Raw genomic sequence first — 17,626 nt, forward strand, 5'->3', positions numbered from 1 at the left:
CCTGTTCCTCAAAGCCCTATTTGTGTAACTTTCTGCCTTGTTTTGCATTTGACTCTGGTACAATAATTTGACATATAACACCCTCCTTCCCTCCCTTCCCCCACAGATATTTACATAGCAATTTTCTCCTGAACTGTTCAAAACCCTGCTAGGACTTAGAGAATTCCACTGTGTTTGTAGTAAGCAGATACCTGGATCCAGATTGCTAGTTGCCTGCTCTTAGAAAATAAACCATTCTTGGACTAGAAAGGGGGAAAAAAAAATAAAATAAACAACGGATTTTAAAATGGGCAAAAGATTTAAATAAATGCATCATAAAAGATGAGATCCAAATAATCAACAAGATTGTGCAAAGATAACATGCTCATCCCCATTGCTTATCAGGAAACAGAAAATAGAAACTACAATGGGTACCACTGTATACCACTCATATAGCTAAAATGAAAATACTGACAATATCAAGTGTTGACAAGAAGACAGAGTAACTGGAAATCTCGTAGTTTGTTGGTGGGAATTTATGTTGGTACAACTGTTTGGGAACATTGTTGGGCAGTCTCCGTGTACCATTTAACAAAGCTTTTGTAGTCCTAGCTTATACCCAAGAGAATTGAGTGCAGTGAATACCAAAAGACATGTAAAAAATGTTCATAGCAACTAGACTTATAACACCCCAAACCAAAAAATATCCTAATAATGAAGAATGAAAACAGAATTTGCAGTTTATTTGCATCATAGATATGAATAGATACGGATAGATATACTTTTATATATATTCATCTCAGAATGCAAGTATAATAGGAGATGAGGTCCTTGTTTATTGGATGAATCCTGATGATCACCTCTCATTTTGTGGCTCGTCCTTTAACTCTCTTTATCATGAATTCTGTTGAATAAAGTTCTCAATTTTGATAAGTTAAAAAAAAAAAATCCTGTTCCCGACGTTAGTGAGTTGTGAGGCTTCAGACTAGTTGTTTCCCTCTCTGTGCTCTAGCTTGCTAACCTGAAATATGAGATAGATAGAATTAGATAACTTTTAAAGTTTAATCCAGGCCCAGAGCAGTGTTTCTTTGTTGTGTGTTCACTGCTGCTAGTTACAGTGGCTCTCTCACAATGGGAGGCTGCTGTGTCCCCCTCTGGAGATGCCTCTCATGTGTGGAAGTATTCATTCACTCATCAAATAGGTCTCCTCAGTGTCGGGCACAGAGTTTGGCTCGAGAGACAAAACAGAGGGCAAAAAGTATCCACGGACTCTGTTTGAAGTGAGTTTAAAAGCTAGTGGGAAGATGGAGATTTTGAAAGAGACCATAGGATTTGGGGCCAAACAGATCTGGCTTTGACTTTTAGGAATGTCTCTTCCTGTCACTTAGACCTCAGCACACCACACTAGGGTTATGTAGGGACACTCAGTGTGTCTGCAAGAATAAGGCTCTGTACACGTAGCTGTAATAAGACACTTGCTCATTTCCATCCTGCAAAGAAACTCTTCTAGCTAGGAATTTTCATTACATTGATTCCTCGTGGGAAGAATTCCCCATTAGCTTTAGTGAGTTGGTAATTGCATTATGCCCCTAAGCGAGGAGAAGTAAGCGAAATGTATTCCTGACTTATTAGTTTATTAACGTTTGAGCTCTCGTTAATTTGAGCACCATTTTAGACTAATATTTAATTTTAGAGCAAGGGAAAGAACAGGATAAAGGAGGAGGCCTGTGTTTTGTAATAGGTGGTAAAAGCAGGTAGAAAGGAGATGGGATTGAATCTCTGGTAGACAAATACTCCTCTTAATTGTATATCAACCAGATGTATTTATTATAATATGTGATGAAATAACTTGCCTACTTATACTCTTTCCTTCTGGTATTTAATAAGTTCATTGCTTCTGTGGTAAACTGTGTCACAAACCTATAGTTTGAGAATTTCAAGGACTCTTGTGATTGAATGAGTTGGAAAAATCAGCAATGGGGACCTCTCTATGACAGCTCATCTCTCAGCATCCATCTCTCCTCATGAAATCAGATGGGCTAGGGCAGAGGACTGGTGGGCAAGCAGAGGAGAAGAAAGGAAGTGTTTCATGTTCTAAAGTATTAATGCCTAGAAAGTTACAGGTGAAAGAGCAAGGGAGTGAGAGATGAGAGAGTGAGAGAGAGAGAGAGAGAGATCTAATAGAAAAAAACAAAGACAACAACAATATGGAGCCTGGACCCTAAAGAAGGATTTAGTTTTGCTTTCCTCAACTGCTTAGAAAAAGCCTAGATAAATAGAACCTGAGAATATAGAAATATGCATTAGGATGAAATATTTTGGAGGCAAATAATTGTGAATTTCAGAATGGCTGATGGGTAACTCTCATGATCCCTTCCCCCACACACGCACTCACACGCGCAGACAAACACACACTTCCCTGCTCCCCCTTTTCACCCGAGGGTCCTCCTACTCGCTCTTCTGTCTCTTCTAACCAGTGCTCCAGACACATAAGCACCTAGCACAGACCCTCTGCTATCTTCTTCTCTGGTCATCACTGGCTCCATGTGCACAATAGCACACAGACTCCTGGGGACCCTGGGGTCTAGAGAAGTCTGCATGCTGACTGGTATCAGTTGTTTTTGTTTCCTTTAGAAAAATAAGAGAAAATGTTTTGCCCTTCATGGAAAGGGTCTTCACAGTCTTCTCCAAAGAACTGAAGAACAGAGCACTGCCAAGGTAGGCACGAGCAATCTGAAAAGCCAGATGTGCCCCCCCCCCCCCAGAGTGTCCACAGAGACAGAACCACTTGCTCAAGGCCTCATGGGAAGAGGGCAGAGATGGAATCAGTCCTTTTGACTTCAAACTCTCTCTCAGTTTTCCACTGTCCCATTCTCAAAGTTACCAGAAAGCCCAAGTCCCTGATGAAGAACAACTTCTTCAACTCTCAAATAGATGTACATCCCCAGTGTTAAAGCAGGTCCCCTTCATTCTCATGCAAAGAGCCTGTAACTGATCACCAGCATACAGAGGTACCCCCTGCTGTACTGTCTAGTGGTGACAACACAATTGCAATAATCTGTCTATAATTGTTTGCTCAATCTTCAAAGTGATCTTGTCATAAACTGGTCAGCCAGAGGGAGATGTGGCACCTGCTGCTAGGATACACAGAGGCTCTGCAATGAGCTCAGGGGCTCAGCTGGGAGGTGGACCATTCCTGCTTGACCCTGTTAATGTTTTCCAGTGCAAGTTTTGTAAGTCAGTGCAATCTGCAGGCAGGGCTAAAGGAAAAGAAATCACATCTAGTACACCATTAAACACCAAAGGAATGTCATAAAAGTGGCTTGTGGTCAAAATATAATGGAAAATAGAGAGAATGAAGAGATTTAGCTTGGCTTCTCAGGAAACTCTGAATTTGGATTGTCTGGGTTGTATTTGTTTCTCTGCCACTATTTTAGATAGATTTCCTAAGAATCCAACTCTGATACAAAAATGTGACTGCACAGAATACTTTTGAAGCAAAATCTTCAGAGCACTGAAGGACTAGGACGAGGCTGAAGAAGTAGCTGAATTCATATGATGTAGATACCAAAAAGGGTTCCACGGGTTGCTCTGGAGTTAGGATGACCTACGAGAACTGTCCTATGAAGTATGTCTAATTATCTTTCCCTATACTGACCAGTCATTTGCTGAGGGCTGTTCCTGGAGAGGTGCATATTTTGAACTACATGATTTCTGTTCAACTGAATTCCCAAGAAGGTCTCAGCCAATGGATGTCAGTAGCCAACACTTTCAGCAGCAAGAAGAGTGAAGGAGGCATCTGGTTGGAGCACACAATATCCTTTATGGTCTACCAATGTGCCACTCAGATCCAATTGTTTCATGTTCATTTTGTAAGAAACAGCACTAAGATTCTGCTGTTCTCTTTTTCTAAGGAAACTTAGAAAGTTTTCTGCAACAAAATACTGCCACTTTTTTTTTGCAGCCAAACTTGAAGCTACAACTGAAACTTGCCATGTCTTTCTTCAACCACTGTTCTCAATTCTCAATACCCTCAGCACTTCTGTTGTTATCAGGAGCTGACTTGGTGGGGTGAATAGTACTCTCATCAGACCTGAGTAATCTGAGTCCTGGGTAATCCTGCTTTTCTTGGGCCATGGCCACTGTTCTTGCATGTTTATGTGAAAATTAGCCAGAGACCCTCCAACAGATGAGCTGGATACTAAACATATTCTTCCCTGTCCCTGTGTATAACAGCTGTGCTATCTCAGGCAGCTGATAATAACCATTTACTCTTCCCTTTTCTCCTAGTCTCTTTGGAACATCCCTGGAACAACCAGTTATAGTGACTGTTTGAGATCAATTGGCCAAGTCATTCTTTCTACTTTGTTTCGTGTACCTTCTGTCATAGGTGCCTTCTGGTTGGTGTTGGCATTAATAAGTGATATTGACGTCTTCCCATGTCATGCCTGCTCTCACAGGTACACAGCATTACTCTTAGCTGGATTCATTGTTTCTCTTCTTCTGGTCCTTTATCTGCAAAGTCCTGAGCAAGTAGCCGAATGATATGCCCTTGTCCATGAGTCTGTAAATGTTTTCCCTCCAGGCCACTTCTTTATTCACACAAAGAAAATAATCAAGTGCAATTGCAAAAGCATTGCCCACTGGAAGTATTTTATCTTGGCCTGATGACTTTTTGCGTCATTGTCCACTGTGGCTGTAGTGGGCCGGTAGTCAGTTTTTGGCTTTTACCCACATAAAAGGAGAAACCTCTTATGAATACAAAAATTTTGGCTTTCTTCCTCTTCTGGCTATAAGTGATAATAAGAGTGGACTAAACAGATGAACTCATTCACAGGGGTAGATATGGGACCTAAACCACCTTCTTATATAACTTGTTTCATCTCCTAGATATGACATTTCTATGTCATGAAGATAGAATGACTTGACCTGTCTGACTGAACCCAACTCATGATAATAATTATGGACACACAGTTACTTCAAGCCCTGTTTGTCAGAAACTCAATAGCTATCAGGGCCCATTAACACAAAGAAGCTACTTTTCAAATGTATAATTTTCTACTACAGATAATATGGCCTTGATCCAGAACCTCAAAATTCTGTATCTCACCAAAATTTTTATCACCTAATACCTAATGTGAAAATATTAAGAGACAAGGAATTTGGGAAAGTGATTAAGTCATGAGGACCCTGCCCTCCCGATTGGATTCAGTCTCTTTGCAGAAGTTGAGAGGAGATGCATTGTTCCCTCTATCAGGTAAAGACACTGAGAAGGTGCCATCTATGAAGAAGAGGTCCTCATCAGACACTGATTAAGCTGGCCCTAGAGCTTACACTTCCCAGCCTCCAGAACAATGAGAAGGAAATTACTGCTGTTTATAAATTGCTCAGTCTACAGTATTTGGTTATAGCAGCCTGAAGAGTATAAGATATGGTTTCTGACCATAGATATTTTTATACAATAGTACTTTCTGAATTTATGGACCAAATGGAAGACTTTTTATACCATAGCCTTAACCTATTGCTAAGCCTTTTAAAATTATGGATTCCGGTCAAATCTGGTACTCCTTTGTATTACCTGGAAAACAGATCAGAATGGTATTTTCAAGTATGAAATATGTCATATTTTCACCCAGAAACCATGCACTATCAGCCCTTTCCACAGCTTTCTGGAGGTAAGACCATTACACTCTGACAAAGATGTTCATCAGCGTCCTAAATTATATTCCCAAAATTATTTTGCTGAAGCCTTAACCCCCCATATGACTATAACTGAAGATAGAGCCTTTACTAAGATAATGAAGGTTATAATGGTAGGGCTGTAATCTGATAAGATTGGTGTCCTTATAAGGAGCAGAAGAGAAAAAGGAATTCTCTTTCTCTCTCACCCTGCATGAACCAACAGAGGAAAAAACATGTTGGGGACATAGGAAGAAGGTGGCTGTTTGTAAACCAGGCAGAGAGACCTCACTAGAAAACAACTCTTCTGGCTCCTTAATCTTGGCTCTTCCAATATCTCAACCCAAGAACTTGAAACAATAAATTTTTATTGCTTAAAGACCCAGCCTATTGTATTCTTGTAGCAGCTTGATCAGATGATACACTCATTATGATAATTATGTTCATCTTGCTTTTGATGAAGGTTCTGCCAACTAGCCTCTATTTTTTAATGTTTTCTGTTATCCTTATTGCCATCCTGAAGTCCAACTGTGACAGTTTCACTGTCAACTCTGTCTACACAAAGGACAACCACCATTGAGCTTTTCAATCATGCCAATAATCCTCTCCCTAGCATGTTTCCTATCACTTTGGTAAATGGAGTGCTCCTGGGAACTTCCTGCTGGACTACTCAGCTGGTGTATATTCCAGAACTACATACATATTCATCATAACATGTTATTTCTCTGAATATTTTGATTTAATACCCACTAGGTATAGAATTTCTACATTACTTCCTAAACACTTCTGGTAGTCATCACAATGACTAACATTTTCGTGAATGCTTACTACACACCAGTGAGCACTTTACATGAATTAAATTATCTAATCCTTTTAATAACCTTATAAAGTGAATCCCATTATCCTTTTTAATGTATAGTTAACTAAGTGAGACATAGAAACAGGGCCAGGCTGTAGTACAAGCTGCAGTGAATACTTTCAGAAATGAGATATTCCTTTCTCTTGCTGTTGAGGGTATTGGTGACTGACAGCTTACAGCTGAGTTCTACTCCAAGCATTATCCTCAGTAGAGAAGTCACCTATCCCAAAGTCACATCTCTTCCTGGGATATGGTTAGCACCATCTTTTGGTATCCTTACCAGGAATCAAATTCCACATCACAGGAGGGTGCTCATACATCAGTAAATTCTCCTCTGTTCCACTCTATGCTTAGGCTCCATTGATTCAGTACCCTCAGAACCCAGTTCTGACCCGGCCCACGGGTCAGTCGACAGGGATACCTGGAGGAGGGGGTGAGAATGAGAAGGGGCAAGGGGCGCGAAGAATGGAGACAAGACAGGAGTCTGATCAAGTCTCGTTTATTGCAAAGTTCTTCCAGGGTATATAAGGTTAGGTGAAGGAGGAGGTTTACGTCACCAGGTATCCAAGCAACCCGGCCTTGGTGTAGATAAGTTCCAAACAGCAAGCTTCCAAGTTTCGCTCAGGTGATTTATGAGAAGAGGCCTGGCGTTTGCAGGGAAATAGAAACTTAGGCCTAGCATTTGCAGGGAAATAGAAACTTAAGTCTGTTAGTACCAGAAATAGCACTTGGCCTACAAAATAGATGCTGTGGTTCATGTCAGCCTTCCACAGGTCCCCCTTTTTAATAATATTTTTAAATGTACATTTTACCTTTAAAGTTTTGCCAGCTCTCAACCGAGAGGGCGGGGTGACTGTGTCTGTCTTAGGTTGGGACCGCCTTACCATCTCAGCTAATCCTCCTTACCCGTCATGGGATACACGGTAGCTATCTGACCGGGCTCCTGTCTTAGGTTGGTAGGATAAGCAAAGTCTGAGATGAGGGTCCTTGTTACCCGTCCTTGACTAGCCAGTCCCCTAAGTAGTTATGGTTAAGCGTTCATCTTCCATAGCAAGTCTGTGATAATGAACCTGGAGGGGCTGCATTTTAATAGCATCAATTTGTTGTTTTATAAAGGCCATGACTTTATTAAAAAGAAAAGGTCCTAGCGACAGTAATATTAGTAAGCCAAGGCAGAAAGCCATCTAGCCCGCTCCAAAACAGGTTGTCCATAATTTTTCTTCTTCTTTCCTCTAGATTATCTTGTAATTTCTTTATTTTGTCTCGAACAATTCCTGATTTATTTGCATAAAAGCAGCATTTTTCCTGTAATGCTAAGCAGATGCCTCCTTGGTTAGCCGTTAGACGATCTAAACCTCTTCTATTCTGTAGTACTACTTCAGCTAAGGAATCTAATTGATCTTGAAGATCTTTAACTGTGCCTGATAGGGCTTATATATCTTCTGCTATAAGTTGAGATAGTTCAGTATATTTATGTACAGCAATGCCCATACCAGCGGTACCAGTGGCCATGCCAGCAGTCATTCCCAGAGTGGCCAAGAGAGGGAGAAATTGGATAGCCCTTCTAGAACGGCCAGATATATAATAAAAGGATGGTATAGGTAAAGATTCATTTCCATTGACTATATCTATATCGGGTAGCAAAAGGGCGAAAGTACATAATCCTGTCCAATTAGTGGGCAGAATGGTATATGCCCAGTTATTGCCACAAACAAATACCATATCATTGGGAGCACATGGGGAATAAGTAATATTGATGATATCAGTGCAATTGGTCAAAGAGAGTATGCCAATATCAATAGCATAACTGTCGTCTCTATAAGGGGAGACAATACAGGGCGCCTCAGAAAAGACAGGTTGTACTGGTAAAGGCATGATGGGCATGCAGTTATTAGATGATAATTCAATGGAATTAACATTGGTAGCAATAGGCATAGATAGTCCTAAATGAAGGTATAACCAGCAATTTTGAGCCAAAGAAGAGTTGGATTGATTAAGTAACCTATGTGTGATGTCTAGCATTTTCAGGGTTTGGGGGTCTAGATTTGCATCCCTATTTTTGGGTAAAGCTATTGGATGGTAGTTAAATTTAGGAGACATGTGGTTTACAATGTTTTCCAGTTGCTTTTGGACTATATTCTGTCTCACCTGATCTTGGGGTCCACCTCCATCAGAGATGTGCACAGGTGGAGTCTTATTCCAGCAAACTGTTTTTCCTACTGTATCGGGACAGCCAGATTGGGCATATTTATTTGAGGTCCCCTGGACCTGAGGGACTGTGTCCCACTCGCCTCCAAATGTCCCCAAAAAATGTCTGGTCAAGATTGCTGTAAAATAGGTATTATTATCTGTACCAGTACATAGTTGAACCTGCTCATAACAGGTATTATGTACAGATGGATGGAATTCTATACAAGGGCATGGTCTAGGCTTGTTATTAGAGGTGGGGATAATTTTAGCCTTTTTGCTACAGACCCATGCCTGTGCTCCATGAATATTTTGTCTCATTACTAAGTATGCTGTTTTATCACCACAATCTACATTTAGGAGAGGGGTTGTCTCACCGTTCCAGGTGCCACCATGGCACTCACAAGGAGTACCAGTTAATTTTTCTAAGAATGCCCGAGCCTCGTGGGGATTACCGAAACCACCTTCATTTTTTCGTATCAGGAGAGAGAGTCCCAGCAGTAGCCATATCCAGGTGCTCATAGTTACCTGCAAAGAAAAGGAAAGAAAGCCTTCTCAGGGGGCCTCTTGCTCCCTGGATTTAGAGGTGATGATGTTATCTACTTGTTTGACCAGTCATTCAGGTAACCATCGTGCTGCTTCCATCTCCTGTGAATATATGCATACTGCACCTCTATCCCAAATTAAAACTGAATCGGGGCCATGCCATTTATTATCTAATGGATCTTTCCATAGGGCAGTGGCAAAATCCCGTTTAGTATCTGGGTGCCAGAAGCGGTCTGCTGCAGACCGGCCGTCTTGGTCCGGTGTGAAAAAATTTAAAATGAGTAATGAATGGGATAAGAGATTTCTTGGGGACTCCTTAACAGGGTACCATTCCCCCTTCTTTATTTTTTCTAGAGTGTTTTTAAGAGATAAGTGGGCATGTTCTACTATGCCCTGCCCTTGTGGGTTAAATGGTATACCAGTGACATGTTTGATACAGAGGTGTTTACAGAAGGTGTTAAATGCATGTCCTGTGTATCCTGGACCATTATAAGTTTTAATTTGTTTAGGGGTGCCTAGTACAGCCATGGTGGCTAGTACATGGGCAATGACATGTTTGCCAGCCTCCCCTGACTGGCCAGTGGCATAAATAAATCCACTGAAGGTATCTATGGTTACATGAACATACTTGAGTTTTCCAAATTCGGGTAGGTGAGTAACATCCATTTGCCAGATGGCATTGGGTATGAGACCTCGAGGATTTACTCCTAGATGGGGAATAGGGAGTAGAATTACACAAGAAGGGCATTGCTTTACGATGTGGCGGGCTTGTTCCCGGGTAATTTGAAACATGAGTCTAAGGGTGTGAGCATTTAGATGATGTAATTGGTGAGCAGCAGAGACTAATGCGATCCGATCGGGCTCTGTGGTGGTTTGGGCAGTATAGACTAAGTGAGTGGCTTTGTCTGCTCTGTGGTTACCATCAGTTAGGGGGCCAGGTAAATTGGAATGATCTCTAAGGTGTCCAATGAAAAAGGGGAGGGTCCTTTGGTGTATAAGATTTTGGAGTTGCAAGAAAAAGGTAGCAGTTTCTGATACATGTTTGGTTTGCACTGCTGTCTCTAATAAGGGAACTGAATGAGCTAAATAAGCACTATCAGTATAAATATTCAAAGCTCGATTGGGAAATGCGGAGAAAACTGCGATAACTGCTTGAAGTTCTACAATTTGTGCAGAATTTGATTTTACCTGAAATTGCACAATCTCTGTATTAAAGGTGTAAACTGCATGACCAGAAGACGAGTCATCTGTGAAAACTAATAAGGCATTGGGCAATGGGGAATTGAGGTTCTTGTGGGAAATACAATGTCATGTGTACTAATAAATTGTAATAATTTATTGGGTGGATAATGATTGTCAAGTTTACCTGAATAAGAAGCACAAGCAATAGGCCAATGTTCTGTAGTTTGAAATAACCAATTAATTTGTGTCTGAGAATAAGGCTGTATAATGATATCTGGTTCTTTACCAAAGTAATTTTTACTATTTTCCCTTCCCATAATGATGATATCCACAACAGCCTGATAATAGGGATAAATAACTTTCGTGGGAGAAGCAGGTAAGTGGATCCACATTATGGGGGCAGTTTGCCAAAATACTGCTGTGGGTGTAAGAGAAGTTTTACAAATGATGTAACTCAGGGGCTGAGTGTAATCTATGCTTGTAACAAATTGTGAATGAATAGCTTGTTGTACTAATGCTAAAGCCTGATGGCCTTCTTCTGTTAATGTTCTAGGAGAATTGGGGTTGCTATCGCCTTGTAAAATAGCAAATAAAGGTTTTAAATCCCCTGTGGTTAGTTTTAAGTAAGGTCTAAGCCAGTTTATATCCCCTAAGAGCTTTTGAAAATCATTTAGTGTTTTTAATTTGTCCAATCTAAGGGCAGCTTGAGTATTAGTAATTCTGGGTCCAGTTAGGTGGAAACTAAGATAAAGGTAGGGATCTTTTAACTGAACTTTTTCCAGGGCTATTTGAAGTCCCTGGTTTGTGAGGGAGGATGATAAATCACGGTAACACAGTAAAACATGCTGAGCATTCTGTCCAGCAATAAGAATATCATCCATATAATCAGTGATGTACATAGAGTTCCAGCGAAGCCTAGTTTCCTGAATAGCTGCAGCAACAAATTTTTGGCATAAGGTGGGGCTGTTGGCCATGCCCTGTGGTAAAACTTTCCATTGGAATCTTTTCATAGGTTCCTTGAAGTTAATAGAGGGGAGACTGAATGCAAATCTTTTTTGATCTAATGGATGGAGTGGTATAGTGAAAAAACAGTCTTTAAGATCAATGATAATTTTATAGTAACCAAGAGGGATGGCCACAGGAGTGGGTAATTCTGGTTGCAACACCCCTATGAGGACCATACTGGAGTTTACAGCTCTTAAATCTTGTAATAGTCTCCATCGCCCTGATTTCTTTTTTATGACAAAGATTGGAGTGTTCCATGGGAGTTGCTTTCTTCTATTTGCCCAACTTTTAGTTGTTCCTGCACTAACTGCTGAGCAGCTTCTAATTTTTCTTTTGAGAGGGGCCATTGATCAACCCATACAGGCTCGTCACTTTTCCAAGTGATCTTATCTGCATGGCATGTAGGAAAGTCAATAGCCCTTAAGATAAATTTCCTAGCCCTTTTTTGTCTGTTTTTCTGGTAATTTATAGAGGGCTGGGAATACCTGATTCCTCTTTGTTTGATTCCTCATCACTCTCTAGTGAGATAAGATCTTCTTGGTCATTAAGCTGACAGGAGGAGTGCCTCCAGCAGCCCCGAAATCCTGGGACGGATCTTGGGATTTAATATCCTTTACTTTGTGGTGATGTAACAGTTCTTCTCCCTTTTTTATGACATCCACAACCGCGGGACAAACACTATGATAGCTAATAATATCATTAATGAGATTCCAGTATGAGAAAGCAGTGACTGGTATTTTTTCAGGTCCAAATATCTGATAAAAATCATTTAAAGCATCACCTACTCTTTTCCATCTTTTCTCATCTATGGTTCCTTCTTGAGGAAACCAAGGACAGACTTCTTTTAAGAAGTCAAAAAATTGAAATAGCTGTTTAATTTTTACCTTTACTCCTCCCGTCCTGAGTGCATCTCTTAACTGTTCCACAAATAACTCATGCTGACTGACTTCTTGCCCCATGATCGCTACTACTCACCGAGATCCTCGTTCCAGTGCAGCAGGCTACTGCGTGGCCAGGTCCCGATGTTTCTCTGAGCCGGCCGGCTGCCTCCAGTAGCTTCTTCACCGTTTTCCCTCATATCCAGGTCCCTGGTCAGGCACCACGTGACCTGGCCCGTGGGTCAGTGACAGGGATACCTGGAGGAGGGGGTGAGAATGAAAAAGGGGCAAGGGGCGCGAAGAATGGAGACAAGACAGGAGTCTGATCAAGTCTCGTTATTGCAAAGTTCTTCCAGGGTATATAAGGGTAGGTGAAGGAGGCGGTTTACGTCACCAGGTATCCAAGCAACCTGGCCTTGGTGGAGATAAGTTCCAAATGGCAAGCTTCCAAGTTTCGCTCACGTGATTTATGAGAAGAGGCCTGGCGTTTGCAGGGAAATAGAAACTTAAGTCTGTTAGTACCGGAAATAGCACTTGGCCTACAAAATAGATGCTGTGCTGTCATGTCAGCCTTCCACATAGTTCCATACATATTCTATATGGAATATTCATACATATTCTCCTGGGCTCTTGCTCTATATGTTGGCTCTATTCTGTGGCTTCTTCAGGATATAGTCACTTTTCTCCCTCACAAAACTCACCACTTTTCCTGGCCATATTATATGGATCTGACCATATAATTTTTGGTCTGATGACAAAGAAGAGAGGTGGAGGTAGTAGCCTCTAAAGTTTCTTCCAGCAGGAGGACAGCTTCTAACAGGGAGCAGCAGTTCACTTCTGCAAGTTGAGAGAGTTCAAAGAGATCTACATTTCAAGATTTTTGACTGCATAGACCCAGATGTCTGGATGACAAGTCTCAAGGTTCCACTCCTTCCAACTGAGTTTCTTACCTTTTCACAAAAGATTAGCTAAGGCTGACGACTCATCTTTTCTGGAGTTATATGTGTACTACTCTTAAAATTTAAGTTCTGACTCTGAAGTTAAACTTTCCTGTCTCAGACTCTGGTAGGAAGATTTTCCTTACTGGCTGTCAATGGGACCTTTGATGTTTCAAATTTTATTTTCAATTGGCGATTATTCTCTCTTAGTCTCTCATTGCCTTTTCCCAGTATGTCACTGGCACTGAGCAAAATCCTTCCCATTACCTTCTCATTAAAGTTGGCATTTACCAGATCCTCTCATGTTGCCCCTACTAGCAATTCCTTCCACAAGTTTCCCTCCAAGTTCATTACTTTGGAAGTGTAATAGTGGTACAACTATAGCATGACAGAATGTATCACTGCTTCACCTAACACCAGGACTTTATACTGACACCAGTATGGATAATCTTGCTTTAAAGCCCATATTAGAGTGTTCTTTAGTGGACCACTCCTGGTAGTGACTGTCTTAGATTTATTTACCAAAAATAGGCTTTAGGAAGAAGATTTAATAGCAAGAAATTACCTGGAGAGTACCCCTAGGAACAATACTGTGAAGGCAGTAGGATTAGGCAGAAAGAGGAATGGTGTTATGATGCGTTTGCAACAAAAGTCTTTGCCAATCTCCCTGAAAGCTCTGGAGCTGGGATGAATCTTCACCCTTGCATCTGAGAGGGTGTGGGAGCCAGACTTATAAGCCCCACATTAACAAGCTATTAGGCTACCTTGCAGGAAGGGATGTGAGTTTGACATAGGTGACTTCTCTACTGAGGATAATGCTTGGAGAAGAACTCAGTTGTGAGCTGTCAGTCACCAATACCCTCAACAGCAAGAGAAAGGAATATCTCATTTCTGAAAGTATTCACTGCAGCTTGTACTACAGCCTGGCCCTGTTTCTCTGTCTCACTTAGTTAACTGTACATTAAATAGGATAATGGGATCCACTTTATAAGGTTATTAAAAGGATTAGATAATTTAATTCATGTAAAGAGCTCACTGGTGTGTAATAAGCATTCATGAAAATGTTAGATTGTACTAAAAACAGACTAGCATTTTAATAATAATACTAACTATGATGTGCCTGAGTTAAAACTGTGCAGATTTAAAGAGGGAAGTGGAATTGTGGTACTGCATTAAGTAATCCTCCTTAAGTTATCTTAAACAATTCAACTTGCTACCCCAAAGAATCCCTAAATGAGTAGAAGTGACATCAGTGAGGACCAAATCTAGAAGTTTTCTTTAAGAAACTTCTTGGTACCATCTTGCTGCATTAGCTAACAGACTTTAACAGAAAAGAGCAGTCCCCTAGCCCTTATTTTTTTTTTTTTTTTTTTTTTTTTTTGTAGAGACAGAGTCTCACTTTATGGCCCTCGGTAGAGTGCCGTGGCCTCACACAGCTCACAGCAACCTCTAACTCCTGGGCTTAAGCGATTCTCTTGCCTCAGCCTCCCGAGTAGCTGGGACTACAGGCGTCCACCACAACGCCCGGCTATTTTTTGGTTGCAGTTTGGCCGGGGCCGGGTTTGAACCCGCCACCCTCGGTATATGGGGCCAGCGCCTTACCGACTGAGCCACAGGCGCCGCCCAGCCCTAGCCCTTATTTAGAGTTTTTCTTTCTGAGGATTCAGTAGTCAATTGCTGTCTGAAAATATTAAATGGAAAATTACAGGAATAAATAATTCACAAGTTTTAAATTGCACACTATTCTGAGTAGTCTGATGAAAGCAATCCTGTGTTTCCCTGCTCTGTCCTGCTTGGGATGTGGATTCAGAATATCCATCCTGTATATGCCACTTACCCAGTCCTGTGTAGGAAAAATCATAGTGTCCATAGGTTTGGTACTATCCTCAATTTCAGGCATCCCCTTGGGGTTATAGAGGACTCCTGTCATATAAACTTGTTGATCTGATAGCCTAAGACTATCTTTTTATAGGCAATTCCAAAGCTTTAATCTGCAAACAGGATGTTCATTCTGAATTCTAGAAAAGAAAAAGTTGAAAGAAAGGGAGAGCTGATTCAAGTAAGAGCTGAGAGTAGGGAATCATGGGTAGCTGGGGTGAACATAAGGAAGCAGTGGGAGAAATACTTATTGAATGGAAGCAAAACATAGAGATATCCTAAGTCAGATAAGCCTGTTTGTGAATCCTGAGTCATCCTCTGAGGTGCAGGAGTTAACTTAATTGGTACAAGTTTACAAAGCAGCAGGAGTTGCTTGTGGGTTGTTAAAAGGGCGTGATAATCCTGTGTAACTTATAGTTTTGCTGTGAGAACTAAATAAGGCAAAGAATTTTAAGAGCTCAGCACAATGCCTGGTACACAGTGAACATAAATACTTATTGGTTGTTATAATTGTTACTATGTACTTGCTCTTACTTTGTCAAGAGCAAGACTTGGGCAATCAGGAGCAGTGATAATAAGTAGTGGGGCACATACATAACTGAGAGCTACCGAACCCAGGTCTGTCCTCAAAAAACTTACTCATATACCTTATATGATGCTTAAGACGGTCTTCAGATGCACTTCGATAAAAGTGCACAATCTTGCTCCATATCTGGAACCCAGGAGAAACAAACTAGTACACTTTTCAGATGTGGGAAGATGCTTCAGTGATTTGCCTCCTAACAGATCTTTTCTAGTGCCTAGGTTTCTTCTGTCGTTTGAGTTTGACTCCTTCAGGAAAGTGTCAAAGCCCTTTACTTTTAACGATAGGCAGTAGAAAGGGCACTGCATTTCTGCAGAATCTGGAAAAGATTTGTTGACACTGAGCTAAAATTGGATAATCCATTCATTATTTATAGACATGTTCACATAACGGAAGGTGTTTCTTTTTTTTTTTTTCCTAGCCACACAATAAAATGTTTAATTAATGGCATGAGCAAGTCTTAAGCAAAGAGTTAGTGGTTTTATGGGTTTAGCAAATTGGCTTAACTGCTTCCTCCCAAATGCTGACAAGCCTGTTTGTTTATATCCATTGGCTCTTCCAAAAGCTAGCCACGTATTAGGATTATTCTTTAAGTAACTCAAAAGTCTCTTAGATAGGGGATGGATGTCTGGATGTAGTGGGTATACCTCACCCACTACACATAGGCCCTCTATATCCTTTAAAGAGGTGTTAGATAAACCAGCCCAGCTTGATGGAAAATCTGTCTCTATCTATATCTGTCTATCTGCATATCTATCTATGATGCAATTTTTCTAATAGGTAGAAACTATTGACTATTTGCTATTAAAAAATATGCCAGTGTTTTCTTTTTACTTTTTTATTTCAGAATATATGTGGGTACACATGTTTTGTTTACATACTCTGGGTTTTTTTTTTTTTTTTGCACAAATTGAGTCAAGTTTATAAGCATACTCCCCACCCCTACAGTGTGCATTGTACCCAACAAGTATGAATTTACATTACTTATCTCCTCCTGCCTCCTCCACTGAGCTGGATTTTCTTTAAGATTTACTTTCCTATGTGCACTTAAGTGTTCATCAATGAGTCCCAACCTGGTATTGAGTATATGTGCTTGTCTCTCCACTCCTGAGATGTTTCACTTAGAAGAGTGGCCTCCATATCCATCCATGTTGTCACAAAAGATGCTAGATTGCTGTTTTTCTTTATGGCTGAGTCATACTCCACCATGTGCCTATCTCACATTTTATTAAGCCATTCATGTATTGGTGGGAACTTGGGTTGTTTTTACATCTTTGCAACTGTGAATTGTGCTGCTATAAACTTTCCCATGCAGGTGTTTTTTGTTTTTTTGTTTTTTTTTTCTTGGGGCATATACCCAGAAATAGGATTACTGGATGAAATGGTAGCTCTACTTTTAATTCTTTGAGGTTTCTCTATATAGTTTTCCATAGTTTATAGTCCCAGCAACTGTGTGTAAGAGTCCTTTCTCTCCACATCCATCTCAACATCTGTTGGTTAGGGACTTCTTAATATGAGCCATTCTCATTGGAGGTAGGTGACATCTCATTGTGGTTTTGATTTGTATTTCCCTAGTGATTAGAGACACTGAGGAATTTTTCATGAGTTTGTTGGCTGTAAGTTTATCTTCATTTGAAAAGCTTCTGTTCCTGGACTTTTGGCCCACTTTCTAAGAGGCTGTTTTGTTGTTTCTTTTTTTAAATTATTTTTTAATTGTTAAATCATAGCTGTGTACATTAGTGCAATCGCCTGTACCCATTCTAAGATGCACCATAGATGTGGCCCCACCCATTACCCTCCCTCCACCAAAACATCCCCCCTCCCTTCCCCTTCCTTGGCCCTTTCCCCATAGTCTTGTGTTATAGTTGGGTTATAGTCTTCATGTGAAAGCTATAATTTAGCTTCATAGTAG

General features: G+C 40.7%; 1 protein-coding gene across 1 annotated transcript; it reads right to left on the reverse strand.

Moving 5' to 3' along the window:
• Window positions 1-7,032: 7,032 nt before the first annotated feature.
• LOC128581123 (uncharacterized) lies at window positions 7,033-9,226 on the reverse strand. The gene is made up of 2 exons (XM_053583514.1): window positions 8,666-9,226; window positions 7,033-7,161 (listed from the first exon to the last, which is right to left on the reverse strand). Exons 1-2 carry the CDS (start codon window positions 9,224-9,226, stop codon window positions 7,066-7,068), a joined length of 657 nt encoding a protein of 218 aa, XP_053439489.1. The 3' UTR covers window positions 7,033-7,065.
• Window positions 9,227-17,626: the final 8,400 nt, after the last annotated feature.

The sequence above is a fragment of the Nycticebus coucang genome, chromosome 3 (genome assembly GCF_027406575.1).
Source record: "Nycticebus coucang isolate mNycCou1 chromosome 3, mNycCou1.pri, whole genome shotgun sequence".
In the NCBI taxonomy this organism is placed as follows: Eukaryota; Metazoa; Chordata; class Mammalia; order Primates; family Lorisidae; genus Nycticebus; species Nycticebus coucang.

Coding starts and splice junctions, on each gene's coding strand:
- LOC128581123 (XM_053583514.1), bottom strand. CDS start 9,226: ATGAGCACCTGGATATGGCTACTGCTGGGACTCTCTCTCCTGATACGA. Junction 7,162..8,665: donor GAGGTGGACCCCAAGATCAG/GTGAGACAGAAT, acceptor TGCAAACGCCAG/GCCTCTTCTCATAAATCACC.